The sequence below is a fragment of the Choristoneura fumiferana genome, chromosome 5, assembly GCF_025370935.1.
Source record: "Choristoneura fumiferana chromosome 5, NRCan_CFum_1, whole genome shotgun sequence".
Lineage (NCBI taxonomy): Eukaryota > Metazoa > Arthropoda > Insecta > Lepidoptera > Tortricidae > Choristoneura > Choristoneura fumiferana.
In genome coordinates, this window is record NC_133476.1 from 12,374,063 (window position 1) to 12,392,191 (window position 18,129).

The window sequence follows — 18,129 nt, forward strand, 5'->3', positions numbered from 1 at the left end:
AATTAGATATACGTGTTCTTAAGTATCTATACTTAGGTACTCTTATGCAACTTATAAAATAATCGTATTGCCATTGGAAATCGTTTCTATGTTTGTTTTAGTTTTTGCGATAAGTAAGCAAATTATTTTTCTCAAACATCCAAGGAAATGTCGTCCTTATCTTTGTGATCATAGAACGCCAAGGACGTCATAATTTATTGAAGATTTCTTCTATTTTCAAATTAGAGGATAGTAATGAAATTTCATACAACATTGCCGGCCAAGGCCAGCAATGAGGTTGTCTTTTGTTTCAGTGGGTTTTATTTCTTTTATTGACTATCTAAGGCATACTGCCAATTGAAAAAATAGTACGTAGGTCGTCACTCGTCAATGTATGTTTAATTTTTTTTATCGTTTATTTGACTAGATTATTTAGTGAGAATAAATCAGTTAAGTATTCAATAATAAACAAGGATTGACATTTGTTGTTAATAATTTATAAAAATGACCAATTAATAGAGTATCCTCATTTTATTTTATAAGTAAAATCATCACAAAATTTGGTGGCAAAAACATGAACCCGAACAGCTTACAAAAATAGCTGAAAAAGAGTATTTTGGCGGGAATAGAAAAAATAAACAAATACTTATACAGCTTATACCTAAAACGAGTGGTTTTTTATTCAAATAAGTGTTATTGTTTCCGATATGAGTTCATCGTCAAGTGACATGTTATTATTTCCTTGGATTTATTTGAGAAAAGCACTATCGGCCTCGTATCTCGAATGTACTAATGTAATGTACTTACTATTATTTGGGTATTTGGTGATGATGATGATAATAATGCATGTAAACACATGTTTATTTAAACAAAAGATTGATTCAGGCGATACTTTGTGGAGTCTAGTTGTGGAGAACTCTCATATTTTACAGTTCATGGTTTAAACATTTTCTCCTATCAACATTTCTGCAATGTCTACAATTTCTTCCTTTGAACATAGGTATGATGATAGATATCACTATGTTTTAAAGACATGCTTTCTTTCACCAAAATATGTTGCATGTTGCAACTGGGTTAAATCGTTTAAGACTTAGCCCTACTTTAGTTGTTTAGAATGCATTATCTTTTTGTACATTCTGTTTATGGGCGTAATGTTAGTATGGAAGATAACGCTTATCTGGCGGTATGAGCGGTCCAAGGGGCGGAGCGGTGGCGCGAAACTGGCATTAATCGGCATAGTGATGACTCACTTCAATTTCAGGTTTTGTTCAAAGCTCATCACATCAGTAGGTATCAAATTCCCCATGTGTGTCATTATTCTTTGAATTCCCGTTGTTTTTATATTATACTAGCCGTTATTCGCGACTCCGTCCACGCTGAATTCGTTAATCGCTATCCCGCGCATGCAATTATCTGGGATAAAAACTATCCTATGTCCTTCTCCAGGACTCTAAATCGACTCTAAATCTAAATCGGTTCAGTGGTTTAGACGTGATGAAGTAACAAACAAACAAACAGACTTACAAAGTTTCGCATTTATAATATTAGTGTGACTAGTGTTTACCTGCGGCTTCGCACGTGAACCATTAGATCCAGCAGTTAAATTTAAATTCCGAGCTTAACTTAATTACGTTGGGAGTTCCTAAAAATTATATTCGAGATTTTATCTCGAACCCGTAAGAGTATCGGGATAAAAAGTAGCCTATGTGTTATTCCAGACGTCCAGTTATCTATATAATAAATTTGGTATTGCATAAATAAGGTTCCCATGATATAAAGTTGAGAGGCTGGATGAACATGCAATCGATATGGCTTGGTCTTTTAAACAAAGACAACAAAATATCCTTCTGGATGATCACCGTTTATTTCTTACAAAAAAAACATTAATCTATATGTAATTTTAGAGGAGTTACTTACCACCAGAATTTCACTACCAGATTATTGTATTAAGTATCAACAGATTTACATAAGTATACGAAATTTCAGCTCAATTGCATACCACCTAGAATGCAGTCTAAAAAAGGTTTAGGTAAAAATCCCCAGGACATCTATATAACCTACATAATTAGAGTGTTTTCAGATTATCAGATCCGATACCGGGTCATATTTATTTCATACATTTTACTAGCCCCGATATCGGATCGGATAATCTGAAAACGCCCTTATGATATCAAATAAAAGCTTTTAAATAATTAAAATAGGTCCCGACTGACTGACTGACCAACTCATCAGCCCAAACACTTGGAAATTTTACTTAAGTACCTACCTACATGCCACGGGTGCTATTGCACTGGGTGCGTACCGTTATGTTTTTTATACGTGAAGAGTAAACATGGTAAATCGCGGATTTCACACTTCTGTGGAATAAACCCTCTTAACGGAACTGCGGGTTTACAGAAATTGCAAGCATCTGCAGGTGGCAATAGCAACAATGGTTGGACGTTCCATACTTGACAATGCATCGATCTTATCTTACTTACATACCTACTTACAATCAACCGTTGAGTACGGACGAAACCAATACTAAAGCTAAAGATACTATACATCTTCAATATATTTTTTATTTTTTCCTTTTTTTAATTTGTGACGTTGGAAGCATTCTACGCTTCCACTGAACATAGATATATATAGTTAAGATGTTTAGTTGTAGTCTTGTAACTAAGGGACCCCATACATCCCTGTATTATTTTTCATGTCTTTTTTTCTTTAAGTATACTGTAATCATTTATTTTCTTTGAAATTTTCATTCTTTGATTTGCATTCTTCTTTGACATGATGATCTTTCCGAAAGTGCTAGCAGTTTAAAAAAAATGACACATAAAAGAGCCCATTAGGTACTTACTTACCGAATAAATAATTCGAATTTGAAAGAAAATAGGGTTTAATTCACTTTCAAAACGATATAATTTTCTATCTATACATAATAATGTGCATAATATAAAATGACGCAGTGGAGCCGTGCTGGGCCCATATTTGTCTGGCCATATAATTGGATGAAGTTTAAGAGCATTATGTTGTTATTTATTATCTTTTTTCTCAAATGCACTAAGTTTATCAGGTTTTCGGTAATAGTTAGACCTGCCTGATGGTGACGTGACGACCCTCCAATTAAAAAAAACCACAGACGAAAGAAATTGTGTGTTTAATGTTAGGCGCAAAATCATAATTATAGAATGCAAAGTTGCTGCTGGTTGGTTTGTATTAATGCAGTAGTAAAGTTGTAAGGTTTGCGTCGTCGGGTTGCGGGACATTTTGCAGTGATCTCGGTAACTGGTCGTTGTAAGTTAGTCAGACCCGCGCCTCGGAGCGCTGCGCATGCGTCAGCCCCGGCGCCCACATCCGTTCACTCATCATTATACGATATCTCTACATTCACAAACTTGAAACCAACAGTGCCAAATTACTTAGTGTTCATTTAATTATTCAGAACATAACAAAGAGAATAAGTTAAAAAGTGAAAGTGAAATTAGTCTTCATCTGCTTATGTAAGTATGATCGTGTAAATCTACTATTACTAATCGATTTTATGTGTAAGAAATTGAAAAGACTGGATTGCAAGAGTAATTTTATCAATACGGTATGATTGTGTGTGGTACTATTTTTAATATGCCTAATTTTTTATCTATGAGTAAAAGCTATATTAGCAGTAAGTGTACTACATAAATCATTATCCAGAGATTACCTATAATTTATAACAATGATAAGTCTTCAATATTCCTTAGCCAAGACAGCAGGGGATGTACCTGTGAGATTGTTATCAGTGTTATCACCTGAATGCTTGTAGCAAGACCTTTCTAGACGAATCTTAGTAATACATGCATATTCCATTCGCTTAAGCCTTTGAAGATAAAGTGGGTATATAAATGTGGCAAAATAACTTAATAAAAACTACAGTGAAGCTATCGTGTTAATATTTATTTGTGTTATTAATATAAAATATATCAGTTATATAGATATTATAAATATTGAATGATGCTAGGTAAGAGTTTGTGAAATGGGTTTATTCATCCTAGCATGTTCTTACACCGAGGACAATGCAACCACTGGTTTACTGCATCGTGATCACACTTGCAGTGGATCAACAACTGAGTATTGTAATTTTGATGACTTATACTTTCAGAACTTGGGCAATTGAGGATTGGGCAAAGGAGTTGTTTTTGGTTAAATCGTGTTTTTTTTTGCAGATGATACCTTCATATTTAAATAAGCTTTAAAAGTAAAACTTTGACTAAATAAAAAAAGTTAAAAAAAACTGAGTCGCGTCCAACCTAGAATTGAACTCTAGACCTCTACTTTACAAGTACAAAGCCATGCCACCGAACCACCATGTTGAAATTCAACAATAGCGGAATAAATTAGCGGATAGCTAAGTTGTTAGTGACTCTCCTCACTACGAAGCTAGCGGTTACGGGTTCGATCCCCGTGACAGGCATATATTTTTGTAAATATGATGAATACGAATGTTTGTACTTGAGTCTTGCATGTTTTTATATATATTTGTCTATATATGTATGTCTATCCGTTGTCTAGCTAGCACCCATAGTATACAAGCATCTGATTTGTCTGATTTGTCCCAAGATATTTATTTATTTAAATCTCGCACAGGCATGACTCAGTTTTTTCAATTTTTTTCTTTTATTTATATATTTAGGTAATTAATCTTTAATTTTTTTTCCGTTGCCTATTATAGTAGGTATCTATAATACAAACTTTGCTTAGTTTGGGACTAGGTCAATTGGTGTCAATTGTCCCATTATACTTATTTATTTATTCACTTTACTTTTTATTTTGAAAGCTTATTTAAATATGTAACAAAAAAAAACCGAGCTAAACTCGGTCGTCCCGTTCCCATTTTCCCGAACTTACGAGCAATGCTTTTGTATACATATATATATTTCGGGGATCTCGGAAACGGTTCCAAAGATTTCGATAAAATTTGGTATTTAGGGGTTTTCGGGAATGTAAAATCGATCTACCTTGGTCTTATCTCTGGGAAAACGCTTGAGTTTTAACCCAAGCGAAGCTCGGTCGCCCATGTACTTAGATGTTTACGCATCGACGGTGTTTTGTTTACGATTTGATTAACTAATTGTTTGGGGTTTTTTCTTCCGCTTGCCATTTGCGACTGTGTAAACAAAATCAAACGTTAATAGGGTGTATAAGTACTTCAGGTGAGGGCACCAGTCATGGACAGGAACCATAAAGTGGAATATTTTTTCCGCTAATCCAATATTAAGAAACGGACGTTACTTTTTCGATAACTAATAACACTTATGTGTAGATAACTGATGATCATAAATGGTGAGCTATAAGGCATTGAATCCTATTGCTGTCCATTACTGGATACTACTGTGCTTAACATGTCCATGATTGGTGCCATCACCCAGTATGCCACATACGAAGCCGTCATCGTTGCAACACAAAGAAAATGTATATCTTTACAGAGTACGAACTATGTGCCGAGGAAAGAACTATCTGGATAACTGCCATTGTTTGAAACTAATGTTAAGTACTTGTTAGCAAATAAAAAACTAAGAACTGCGAGGATTGTCTATGGGTTTGTTCGAGCGTCGGCAATAACAATCGCGTCCCGTGATCACCTGCGTTTCTTGCGAATCGGAAGCTGCAAGTTAAAGTTCATTATACAACTACCTATATACTTAATTATTATACCTAAGTCACCGAATCTCATGATTTTGGTGGTGCAAGACTAATTTTTAATTTTCGAAGAGGTGATGCGTGTTTGTTCAATTTGTTTTTGACCTTATGGTACAACGCAGTGGCGTAGCTAGCATGGGTGGCACCCAGGGCGGATATTGAAGGTGTCACCCCAAAACTCGAACGAAAAAAAAAACTTACAATGCAAGTAGGTAGGTAGGTAGGCAAGGCACCTATTAAGTAGGTACTATTTTAGTGGCGGTTATACAATCTGCCACAGTTTTAGGAATTTTATAGGTGGCACTACTGATGTTTACCCGGGTGACACCTGTGGCGTGCGCCCCCCCCCCCCAAGCTACGCCACTGGTACAACCAAAAGTTATTCCTATCGATAATAAAGTTTCAAGCGTTTCTAAAATTTTCATCCATTCACCATTAGGCAGGCACTTTTTAGCCTTGCAGACAGGTTTTAGCCTTGCCTTTTAGTAAGGCCGACGTCATCACGGAGCAGAAAAAATAAAATATTTTCTTTCCTGTCCGCTTTCCATCTTTGATTAGTATACGAAAAATGTTTGTTAAGAAACCGACACTTATTTTAAATTTTTTTCATGGTCCTCACTCATGTGTATGGAATAAAAAGTTGACGTGAAGCACCATCAACAATGCATAAGTAAAAAAAAAATAACTAAAAATATTTTTGCGTATTCGATTAATAACCAGTAAGGCATTGAAACATGCGAGTTACCCATACGGGATTTACTGCGGGTTAAGCGCACATAACATATTTGCATCACGTAATAAAACATACAATGTGAACGTTCATTGCCACAATCCGGATGAGCCTCATACTTGACCGAGATTATTATTCACTCACCTTAGTTATAATACCTACAGAGGTTTTTATCTTAAAAATAAATTTCACGTGCGTGGCATAAAATATTTTTAGGGTTCCGTAACTCATTTTTAATGGACATAGTCATTTCGTTGTCTGCTTGTCTGTCTGTCATTTTCAGATGAACTTCAGTTCTTTTTAGGGTTCTGTACCTACATACCACAAAAGGAAAAGAGGAACCTTTGTTGCATCACTTCGTTTTCTCAGGGACACATGAATGTATCAAGTTGACACTTAGGGCTGGCTAGGTTCTTACAACCATAAACAATTAAGTTTTAAATAAAAGAAGTAATGGCCATATAAGACAAGTAAAATAAAGACAGAAAAACAATAAATCATACAAAAAAACTGTTCGCAATGAAACCACTAAGAAATTATTTTTTTAATGGCTTTTATACGGAATGCTCTGTAAGCGAATCCGACACGCACTTGGTCGTTTGATCCTTTAGTTTACCTAAATATTTTCATGTCTTATCGATTCAACTTCAACAAATAATTTGTAATATCTATGATAACATAGCTTAAAGAATACTATATAATCTGTATTAGGGACAGCCAATCAGTCAGGATAGGTACTCGTATCTTTGCAAATCAGCTTATTGATAAATAAAACTGAACTTTTTGCCTAGCATCCAGGTACTCGTATTGTCACGTACTAAGGACTATCTAGAATGACTGACGAGCAAATACGAGTATAATGAATTTATTTCCATTTAAATTTGTATGAAAAGCGACCTGTAAGTTTTGCTCAAGTAAAATAGTACAACTTTAAAAATAAATAATAATTTCATTAAAAAAATAATAATAAAAAAATAAATAAAAAAAATGCTATCTCTATCTCGCGGGAATTCAGAAAAACACACTTGGTACACGTCTATTATCCTCGAGGAACTATCCTGACAATTTGTAAGTCTAGTTAGTTACATAGTGGTTTAGGCTGGGCCTTGTCGTAAGTCCGTCAGACGCTCTTTTTTTTTTAGTAATATGTGTAGATTAATCCTGCTGCGGTTTTGTAAGCCAAATTATTCTATTTTTTTTCATTAAAAATTTGAATCTCGTTTCAATTTAAAAATATATCGATTTGTTGTGGTTCATGCGCAACATAAAGAAATTGCTCTGAAAGTAGTTATTATGCAAAAGTGTTAATGAAATGATTATTTCGGATTCTTGTTATACCACTTATTATTTATGATAATGATATTATGTTGATTGCTACCGATCTATCTATATAGGTAGATTGCTCGAGCTAAAACTCAAAAGCAACGCGTTTTCCCAGAGATAAGATTCGTGGAAATTGTTAGAGAAGTTTCCGAAAACCCCGAAATGAATAAATAAATAACTATACATGAATTCCCTTTTACCTTTAAACGACAAAGGTATTAGATACAAAATAGAAAACTTAGACTTGAGATTGTTGAGATTATAGTCTCTTGCAACTGAAAAGAAGTGAAGTTTCAAAGTTAACGTTCTGTCTGTTCGTCTGTCAAATCGTGCAAGTCCAATTTCACTCACTTTTAATTAACAGATTGACGCGAAATTTGTAGTTTAGATAGAAAAACTTGTGATATCATACCTAGATAAATCTTTTTTTTGTTACCTTATTTTATTGAGTTTGCCTGAACTTAGAAAGTATTTCACGTTAATATAGAATTATGAGGAAACCTGCACAAACCTGCGAAGCAATTCAATGGTGCGTGTGAAGTTCCCAATCCGCACTGGGCCCGCGTGGGCACTATAGCCCAAGCCCTCTAGTTCTGAGAGGAGGCCTGTGCCCAGCAGTGGGACGTATATAGGCTGGGATGATGATGATGATAGAATTATGAAAATGTGTCACTCTGTTGTTCTATGGCCAATGGACGAGATTAAAATGGAAATTATCTAGAATCAAATATCTGTATAAATTAGGTACGGTTAACTCTTTGCCAAATAAATGACATGATGTGTGCCGTGATGATGCTTAATTTTAATTATACTGGTTATAAAATTATTGTTTCTTCACTGTCTGTTATAAACCCCCTGAGTAAAATTTGCCGGTTTTATGCCATGACCGACAATATCTTCAGGCCACGTCATTGTCATCAGGTTAGTTAGTAATTGTCTCTTCAGTTCGCTACGGTATTGTTCTCTTAAAAACATCCGACACACAGAGGCGAAAACGCGGCTTTAGTTAGCGAGAAAATGAAAGAAACACAACACACGCATAATGTTCAATGGTTCAGCTTTAAAATAGCTCATAAAGCTGAGAACAGAGAATCAGTTACTGTCGAAAACATACCTACTCGGACATTTTCACAAAAAAGTGGACCTTTTAAATTTTTTTTAATTTTGAAAAATCTATTTTTTCGTACTCAGAATAAGGAGCACAATCGATCCCGAATGTTTAGAAAATCGCCCGTTTTGTGACTTTTTTTTATAAACTCGATATGGGCCATGGGCGTCACAAAACTGACTCATAAAATTTATATGAAAAAATTACATACATTTTGAAAGAAAAGGTACACTTTTAAAAAAAAACACCCACTTAGTGCAATAGGGAAATATTTAGCGGTACTATTTGTAAGCCGAAAATACATGTAGGTAGGGTGTATTTTAAATCATTAAATGAAAATAATATAAAATGCTTGATATTAACGAATTCACTATAGAACATACCTTTAAACGAGCAAGTCTTGAATATTTATTTATACGGCTCTAACGATTTCGACAAAATTTGCTATATCGGGCATTCGGGGGCGTATAATCGTTGTAGCTTGGTCCTGTCTCTGGGAAAATGCGTGTTTTTGAATTATAAACCATTGAAAGTACAACAAGTACGGTCGCCATCAGGAATTTCGGAGATGCCAAGGTGTCATAAATATCGAAACATGAACTCTAAAACCTTAAATAATAGAGTGCATGCTTCGATATTCTTGACCACCTTGGCCGCTCCAAAATATCTGATGGGTACTGTACCAAGTTACACGCAATATGATCGGTAATTTCGATAGCTTATACATCAGTCTGTTGCCTCGACTGTTGACACGATATAAAAAAACTTGCTCCAAACGAAGCTCGGTCGCCCAGGTTCTATTGTTAATTACAATTGTGGGATACGGGTACGGGGTGTTATTTTTTCCCATGTTTCTTTCCTAGGGCTTGGCCGTACATCGTCATCGTCATTGTCATTTGTATTTTATTTTTTCAGGCCTAAGCAAGACACAAAAACCTAGTGTAAACCACCTATTAGCAAATTAGAATTACTTTAAGGAAACTCGTGCGAGCTCTAAATTTAATAAAATTGTTCAGATAAAGGTTGCTACTGTGTAAGTTTATTTCTGAAGGTTGACAATCGTTGCTACCATCAGCGATAACTTCGCAGTCGGACAAGGAGATTTATCTATTGATAATCTTAATTGTTTTGACGTCAAGGAATGGACTTGTTTCGTGGAAGTGTTTTTCAATAATCATTATTAATATGCGGGCTTCTTTAAATGTTCGAAGTCGAAGTCAAACACGATTTCGACTGCTGGAATTCATCGTAGCTTGGGGAAACATTAGCATTCTGGTTGGGCAACAATGGTCACTTCCGTCAGATCACACGCTTGCTTCTTTTGCTCTTTGTTCAATAAAAAAGTATTGTATGCTACTATAAACAGTGTTCGTGTACGTAATGACGATATTACTTGACGATGTTACTTTGTATAGATAATGTTAAATATGCGTAAAAGAGTAAGCCAAGGTGCTCAAATATATCGTAGGCATCGTATCGTAGGTATTGTCAAGGACGCTGACTGTACAACTGAAAAAAGATTAGTCAACGTAAAACGAATAAGTAGAAAGTTGTTATTAAGTACGACTCAAAATTTAAAACACCTGCAAGTAAGTGTGACAACGTAAAATTGGAGAGGTTCCCACTTAGCAGGCAGCGTTTTCGTGTAGGTATAAATATTTTAAACACTTTGTCCACGTCGATTTTACGATAATATGTAACATCCATAACTGATTGTGAGTACTTCTTGAAACCATACGTGACATCATAATGCTTAATTTATCAGTATTATAGAATGAATGCATTTTTTAAATAATTATTCACTAAAGATAGCTTAGCGGGCAAGAGCGGCATTACTCGGTTACTACTCTGCAAATATTGTTTTACATTTACTAAATTTAAATCTACCTGCATGGTCATTACAATAATTACGCCTTTGTATTACGAAATAATAATTAGTAATTGATGTGCTATATCCGGTTTGATCCGTGCCTACAGTAAAATAATCTTTTCGTTAACGAAGGCAGATTCGCGGTTTTTTTTGTTGATACATATTAGGAGAGCACGTACCTATCTCTGAATAATCAACAAATTTCAACATTATACTTACGATGATGGATCATTTGTAGGAGTAAAAGGGGTAAAAATATTTATTTAGGTGTCTTGATCTGGCGTAGGAAAATTAATGTCTGAGCCAGACTATCACCGAGTTGTGTATCATCCTACGAGTAGCACTAGTGGCGTTAGGTCAGCTTTTAATCAATATTTAGGTAGCTTTAATAAATATAGTGAGATTCAAGACTGCACAACAGAAAGAATTTAAAGTATCATAGATACCTACATACTACAGTTTCGTTTATTAAACGCTACTACTCGTAAAGAGGGCCATACTCTGAGCATCAAATCAGCTGTTGTTCAACCCTTAGTCTTAATTTATGCTCATAGCATGTTAAGAAAATTGGTATAAGAAGGTCAATTAAAATCTCCGATTAATATTCCGACCGTAAAGAGTCCATGTTTTTGCTGTAGGCTGTTTGATTGAGTATCATCTTTTTTACCATTAAATAAATAAATTAAGCTTGATAACGGGGCGGTGCGGGATGTTTGTTCTGGATACTTATATGGCGTATACAATAGTATCTATACGCTATCCTAGAACCCAAAAAACTAATATTGCTCAGTTTGACGAGTACGATAGATAGATATATAAATAGAAACTACGACCTATGACACCCTACGATCTATGTTTTATTTATTTGCTCGTGTTACAGGCCACACCTGGTATAAATTTGGTTTAAGGTAATATTTAATGCTTTCAGTCCTCTTGCAACCTGTAGAACAGATTAAGGTGTTACGACAAATTACATCGACTCTTATAATTTTATTATATTGTCATATTTTTCTACCCGTTTCTGACTAGTTAGTTACGCTGTTTTGCCATCAATAATGTGATAGTCGTGTCGCGCAAACGGCTATTAAGCTTAATTTACTATAGCTTATTTAATAATAAGGAATATTACATAAAAAAGTTTTCTGTACTGTTTATTATGCGTTGGTGTGCAATATAGATTTATTGTATTGTGACTTACATTCGCATTTCCGGTCATTCGTTTCGGGTCAGAGCCATAAAATTGATCGCATGGCCACCTATCCAATTAAGCATTACGTTCAAACAGGGGTAACCCGCGCCACTTGTAGTTACTGTCTCTTTGTACATACGAGTATAAAAAGTTCAATGTAAAGTGATAGGTACGTTATTTTTAATCCCCAACGCAAAAGAACGGGTGATAAAAGTTTATAGCTTGTGTATATCTTTGTGTCTGTCCGTATCTTCGTAGCTCCGCGCGAGACGAATGTACCGATAATGGTGGGATTTTATTCGATTTTTAGTTAACTGTAATAATTTTAACATATATAATAATAAATAGAAAATGATTTACAAATTAACAAATCAACTTAAAACAAAATACAATGCTCAATAAGTATGAAGGGTTTGTACAGTCGGAATCAGATATTTTAAAGCGGCCAAGGTGGTCAAAAATATCGAAACATGCACTCTATTATCAAGGTACTTATTATGGTTCATGTATCTATATTTTTGACCAGCTTGGCCGCTCCGAAATATCTGATGGCGACTGTACAGAGAAGTCGCGAGAATAGTCAAATATTTTGACCCGCAAACTAGGTAAAGACCTGTGTCTTGGGGGTCTGAGTTTGACTAGGCTGGCTTCGGCGATCTTTGTACACATACACAGTGCAGTGATAAAATGATCACTAGCAACGATAGCAGATGTTATAGAATAAAACAGTAGAGATAAATATATATATATATAAATGGAAAAAGCCTTCAGTAACGAAATTTACTGTTATTACCTATAACATTTTTTTTTTTTTTTAGGTGTGGTGCCATGATTTTTCCTTGCGTCTGATCTCAAACCAAACATTAAACATAGAAGAAAATGGAAGGAAAGAGCAGTAATTGGCAAGACGGAGGTAAGATCATGATTATTATTAAAATACATAAAAAATAGACTTAGGGGCTATTTTACCACCCATTGATAAGTGTTAACTGACGATTAAATGTGATGCCGTCTCCGTCTATTCGAACAAAATAAATAGAGACGGCATCACATTTAACCGTCAGTTAACACTAATTAAAGGGTGGTGGTGAAACAGCCCCTTTAAAACTAGTTGTTAGAACTAGGTTAAAACGGGTGTAATTTTTTTTCTGACAAAAATTTTGCATATGTAAGGTTATATACATTCCATTTCTCCAACTACTTACTTTACATTCATGAAAAAATATTTTTGATCTGTTGTTATGTTGAGACATGAGGAAGGACGCAGGCAAAAAACCAACTTTTAAACAGATTAATAAAATAAAACCTTTAATTATGCTCTTGAAAATCATCATTTGGTGAAGTGGAGCTGATGATGAAGACCAAATTTGACCAATGGAGCGACTACTCAATAACAAGTACTTCACGGGTTGAATTTCAATTACTTTAACGCAGTTGCTAAGCAATTGAATCATCGCAATTCATATGGTGAAGTGGAACGGGTGCTGAAGCACCAGGACTCCTCAATAATGAACGTCTCTGCATCGGAAAAAGCAATTTTTCGTAAAAGGTGACGAGCAGTTGATATTAGGCCGGGCCCCTATTGCTACGACAACCATCTACCAGCGCAGCGCTACTTACGTGGCTGCAAAAGTGTATAACACGTTGCCTGTAGAAATTAAGTCACTCAAACACACAAAAATTTTGCCAGCTCTGAAAAAGTTTGTTATCGAGTTATGTCCCTATAGCTTAAATGAATATTATAATTTTAACTGTTAGTTATTAAGTGAAATGTATCTAGCTACACCCACTGGGTAAAATTATATTGATTCTACCTGTATTGCATAACATCAGCATGTACCTTATACATATAATTTATGGCTTTATTGAATAAATAAAATAAAAAAAATTAAAATATTGTATCTTAGATCTTTTACACTAAAAAGCGTGAAAAAAAAAATTATAGCAAAAAATAGAACCGACTACAAAAACCATGAAAATAATTTTCTACCAGTCTGAAGTCGGTGCCTCAGCACGAGCCAGCAGGAGTGATTGAAGCCCAATATACTCGTATCTAGTTGTAGGTGAGGTAGACGATTATAGGTCCACTCCTGCTGGCTCGTGCTGAGGCACCGACTTCAGACCGACTGGTAGAAAATTATTTTCATGGGTTCTATTTTTTGTTATAATATTTTTTAGGGTTCAATATGTTCCATATACCTCTATAGGAAAAAATAAAAGCATGTAAATACAAGATATTATAATGTAGGTAAGTACATTCAAAACCTTCTTGACTCATTACTTTATCTATTAATACAATAATACATTCTTATGAAATTGTTTGGCTACACCTACATGTATAAAAATGTTTATTACTTGAGTCAACCGAAGGATTTGGTTGTTATCAATAATGAATGACACAAGTGTTTCTACTTAGGAAAAAGTTACAAAATGTAGCGTATCTAAGCGTGCCACAACGTCATTTCAGTCGCGTATTTTATGACGTGCGAGTTTATAATATGTACAGCAGACACCTACTTACCTACAAAAGATATTTGAAAATGGTGATATATTGAGCTGAATATTAAATTTGAAAGTATTAACTAACATGGAAATTAAATTAATACAATGTCACGAACAAGTAAAATCACATGAAGTTAAAAAGCTTTAAAGAAAGTTTAAATTTTGGCTGCCATGTATTTAGCGAGACGTGCATATATCTGAGTATATTTGAATGCATATTTATTTATTACGATCATGTTTATTTGTGTCATCATCATCATGTCAGCCGAAAGACGTCCACTGCTGGACATAGGCCTCCCCAAGGCTCTCCACTCAGACCGGTCTTGTGCTTTTCGCATCCACCGCGATCCCGCAATCTTAACCAGGTCGTCGCTCCATCTTATCAATTACATGGATCATGGACCGGATTGAGCTTTGCTCACACGCGTTTCCCAGACATAAGACCAAGCTAGATCGACATAACTAATTTCATCGAAGTCGGTAGAGTCGTTTCCGAGATCCGCCAACAAACGCTGTTTGATATTACGTATTTGAATTTATTTATTTATTTAATGAAATTGCACAGTACGTATATTATGACAATGTTACAGTAGTACAGCCCAGTAAGGGTGTTGCAATATTACAATGTTTAGGTAATTTCTTAAATCTAATGAATGAACATTGGTTCTCTTCCGAAAAATCTATAACTAGATTTTAAGAATCTTCTTAAAATTAAATTAACGGCTAGGAAACTTACCTTAAGTAATAGTTTGCACTGGGTACAATATCAAAACAAATTATATGAGATCATGAGTTTGGTGCCTTATTACCTACTATACTCTATTTATTTAATATTTTTTTTAGGTACCTATTCCTTTACGCTAAAACGACTGGACAGATTTAGATGAAATGTGGTACACAGTACAGATAGCTGGACGTCTGTAATAACACATATAGGCTCATTTTTAACCCCCCACGCACAAAGAGGGGTGTTATAAGTTTGACCGCTCTACACAGAAAGAGTGAGAGTGTTTGTTCTGTCCGTGGCACCGTAGCTCTGAAATGAGTGAACCGATTTGAATGCGGTTTTCTATTTGAACGCAGGTTTTCTAGCGATGGTTCTTTCTTAGGTAAATATGTTTCATCAAAATCGGTTGAGCCATTTTTGATATATTCAACTTTGAAATGAAAATGTCGGGGTTTTTGTGAAAGTAGACCGCGATGTAATTTTAGGGGATTCCAATGTGAATTTAACAAAATTCCCGAATTTCTGTTCAACTGTTGGACTAATATTTTATACGGGTGAGGCCACGGCTAAAAGCTAGTTAATAAACATACAAGAATTGCTCGTTTCACGGTATTACATTTATCTACCATACTAAGTCAATTATTGTGTAGTTTATGTATTGTGTTGTCTAGTAACCATAGCACAAACTTTACTTAATTTGGGAGTAGGTCAATAGCAATCGTCTCATGACATGATATTTAAATTTTCTATTTGTGTTTTACAGAGTACCTAGGGTCGACGGTAGAGCCGGGAGTGTCGATGACGGCGTTAGAAGAGGACATACCGACGCTGACGGTGGCGACCATCATTGGTGTGGCAATGGTGGTGCTGGTCGCTATTGCTATCGTCTTTGTGCTTGGCGTGCTCATCGACTGCCGACAACAGTAAGCATATTTTGCGTATTCTACTAGTACTTGCCATAATATTGGATAGCATAATTCTTAAGTGTCATAATAATCATTTCCCATAATATCAGTATCCATAAATTACATGCCATAATAGCAATATCCATATTTTTTAACATCCATAGTATTGTGTTAGTTATGTAATAATTTAGAAAATTACAAATATTTTTTAAATTTCGGTTGGCAGCGAGCGAGTAAGGCGAACGACCAAGGCTTGTCGGGGCAGAAGCGACTCGGATAGGTTAGGTTAGCCCGCACCGCGGTGTTCAAGGATTTTTTCATAACAGCCTAAATAAAAGTAGGTTTCCGTGATGGATCACGTTAAAAAATGACCATAGCATATTGGTATAGGTATCTATCTACCTTGTAAAATCAATCATACTTAAATTGATATGTTTAAGTATGTTTATGGCATACGTATTTGTAGTATTATGGCTTCAAAAAATTGTTCCATATTAAAAATATGTTTCATGTAGGTACTTACTTATAACTACTATAAATAAATGAATTTACTACTTACAACTAATAAGCAAATGAATTGTTATGAAAAAGTATGTACAAAATAATGGAAAATGTTTTATGGTATGTGAAATTAGTGTAAATGCAATATGAAAAAACATTAGAGAAGCAAAATCAAATGTGGATATTTCTGAAATTTGATCAGCATATCTTGGCTTTAGTCTTCTTACCTTGATTAATATACTGAGCAGCAAAAATTCTGGCCCAAATGTATGCAGTAATAGGTAATTTTGTATGCAGAGTGGGACAAATCTTGTGCCGCTGAGAATAATATTGCTTATTTAATTATTGGAATAATAAATAATTAGAAGATATTTTATTTATTTCTTTATAAACATTCATGTCATGTTCATTTACTTAATAATATAGAATTTAAAATTACATTAGTATGTTTGCACGTTAGTCAACCTTACATTAGATACGATCGGATCCATCACGATGTCTAACTCAATGTAGGTGCAGTCACCTGCATTAATATTTGTCACAGCGGAGCATGTAAAAATATCTGACACGTTCGACTGAAATTTTCACGTTTTTATTTTTTATTTTCAGGAGATTATTAGACAAGAAAATGGGTGAGATGAAGCGCACGCGACGTCGTGCGCCCGTGCAGGACAGCGACGACACCTGTATTGTCAATAATATGGAGGAATCGGCTACAAGTTTGCCGCCCGCCGCCGCCGCCCTGCGAAACGTGCCATGATCATCTTATACCACACAATCGCGTAATTTAGTATAAATAGATAAAACCATTTATCCAAAATATTAGTGGAAAAAAAAGATAGGTATACAGCAAGCTATTCCATTGTCGATCATCATTCTGGTGGGTTTTAACGTCAAGTAGAAGTTCAAATCTGAATTGATAACGAGGTGATGAACACTGTCCATGATCATTTTAAAGTTCAAAAATATTTAAGTAAAATAAGTTAACATTTTATGATCGATTACTCTGTTTTATTTACTAAAGCATAGCTATATACCTAATTGTACCTAGTTAAGTGTTCCTATTTGTAAAACACGAAGAATGATCTTGATCTTAGTCAATTTAATAAACTGAATCAATTTTAATTTTAAGATAAAAATGAGTTTATTTGTTAGAGCTGTATCATATATCATATTATTAGGCGTATGACAAGTTTTAGGTAGATGTAAGAATTTTTAAGAATTTTTCTAAGCCTGTTAAAATGTGATAAAATCTTAATTTGAATATACATACCTACTGTTAATAATATTATGTGTGAGTATTTTTGGTATTGCTAATATTTAACTTATACAGAATATTGTTTGATTTTCGTAATGCATATAAGTAAAGAAAATGTCAGTTTCTAATATAGTAATATGTGCAATTGTATTTTTTTAATATTATGAGCATCCTTTTAAATAATATAATTAAAACTTACTGTTAAACTAACGTTAACGTTAGCATTAACACGCGTAACAGATAGACGAATAATATTACTGCTAATCCGAGTTTTGTGGTAGCGGCTATTTTAATCAATTGTACTATTATTTATTCTGTGCCATAAAGTAGGGATGTTATTCGATCTAGACACTCGGTAGCGTAAAATAAAAAACTAAAA

The 18,129-nt window shown here is 34.6% G+C and overlaps 1 protein-coding gene across 1 annotated transcript; it reads left to right on the top strand.

The window, feature by feature from the left end:
* Positions 1–3,233: 3,233 nt before the first annotated feature.
* LOC141428158 (uncharacterized) lies at positions 3,234–17,895 on the top strand. The gene is made up of 4 exons (XM_074087948.1): positions 3,234–3,464; positions 12,676–12,770; positions 15,850–16,009; positions 17,102–17,895. The coding sequence occupies exons 2-4, from the start codon at positions 12,737–12,739 to the stop codon at positions 17,250–17,252; spliced, it is 345 nt and encodes a 114-aa protein (XP_073944049.1). The 5' UTR covers positions 3,234–3,464; positions 12,676–12,736; the 3' UTR covers positions 17,253–17,895.
* The last annotated feature ends 234 nt before the right edge of the window (positions 17,896–18,129 follow it).

Bases quoted from the DNA above. Each gene is read 5' to 3' on its own strand.
- LOC141428158 (XM_074087948.1), top strand. From the start codon at position 12,737: ATGGAAGGAAAGAGCAGTAATTGGCAAGACGGAG. The intron at 12,771-15,849 runs GTAAGATCATGA...TGTGTTTTACAG, and splicing joins CAGTAATTGGCAAGACGGAG to AGTACCTAGGGTCGACGGTA. The intron at 16,010-17,101 runs GTAAGCATATTT...TTTTATTTTCAG, and splicing joins CTCATCGACTGCCGACAACA to GAGATTATTAGACAAGAAAA.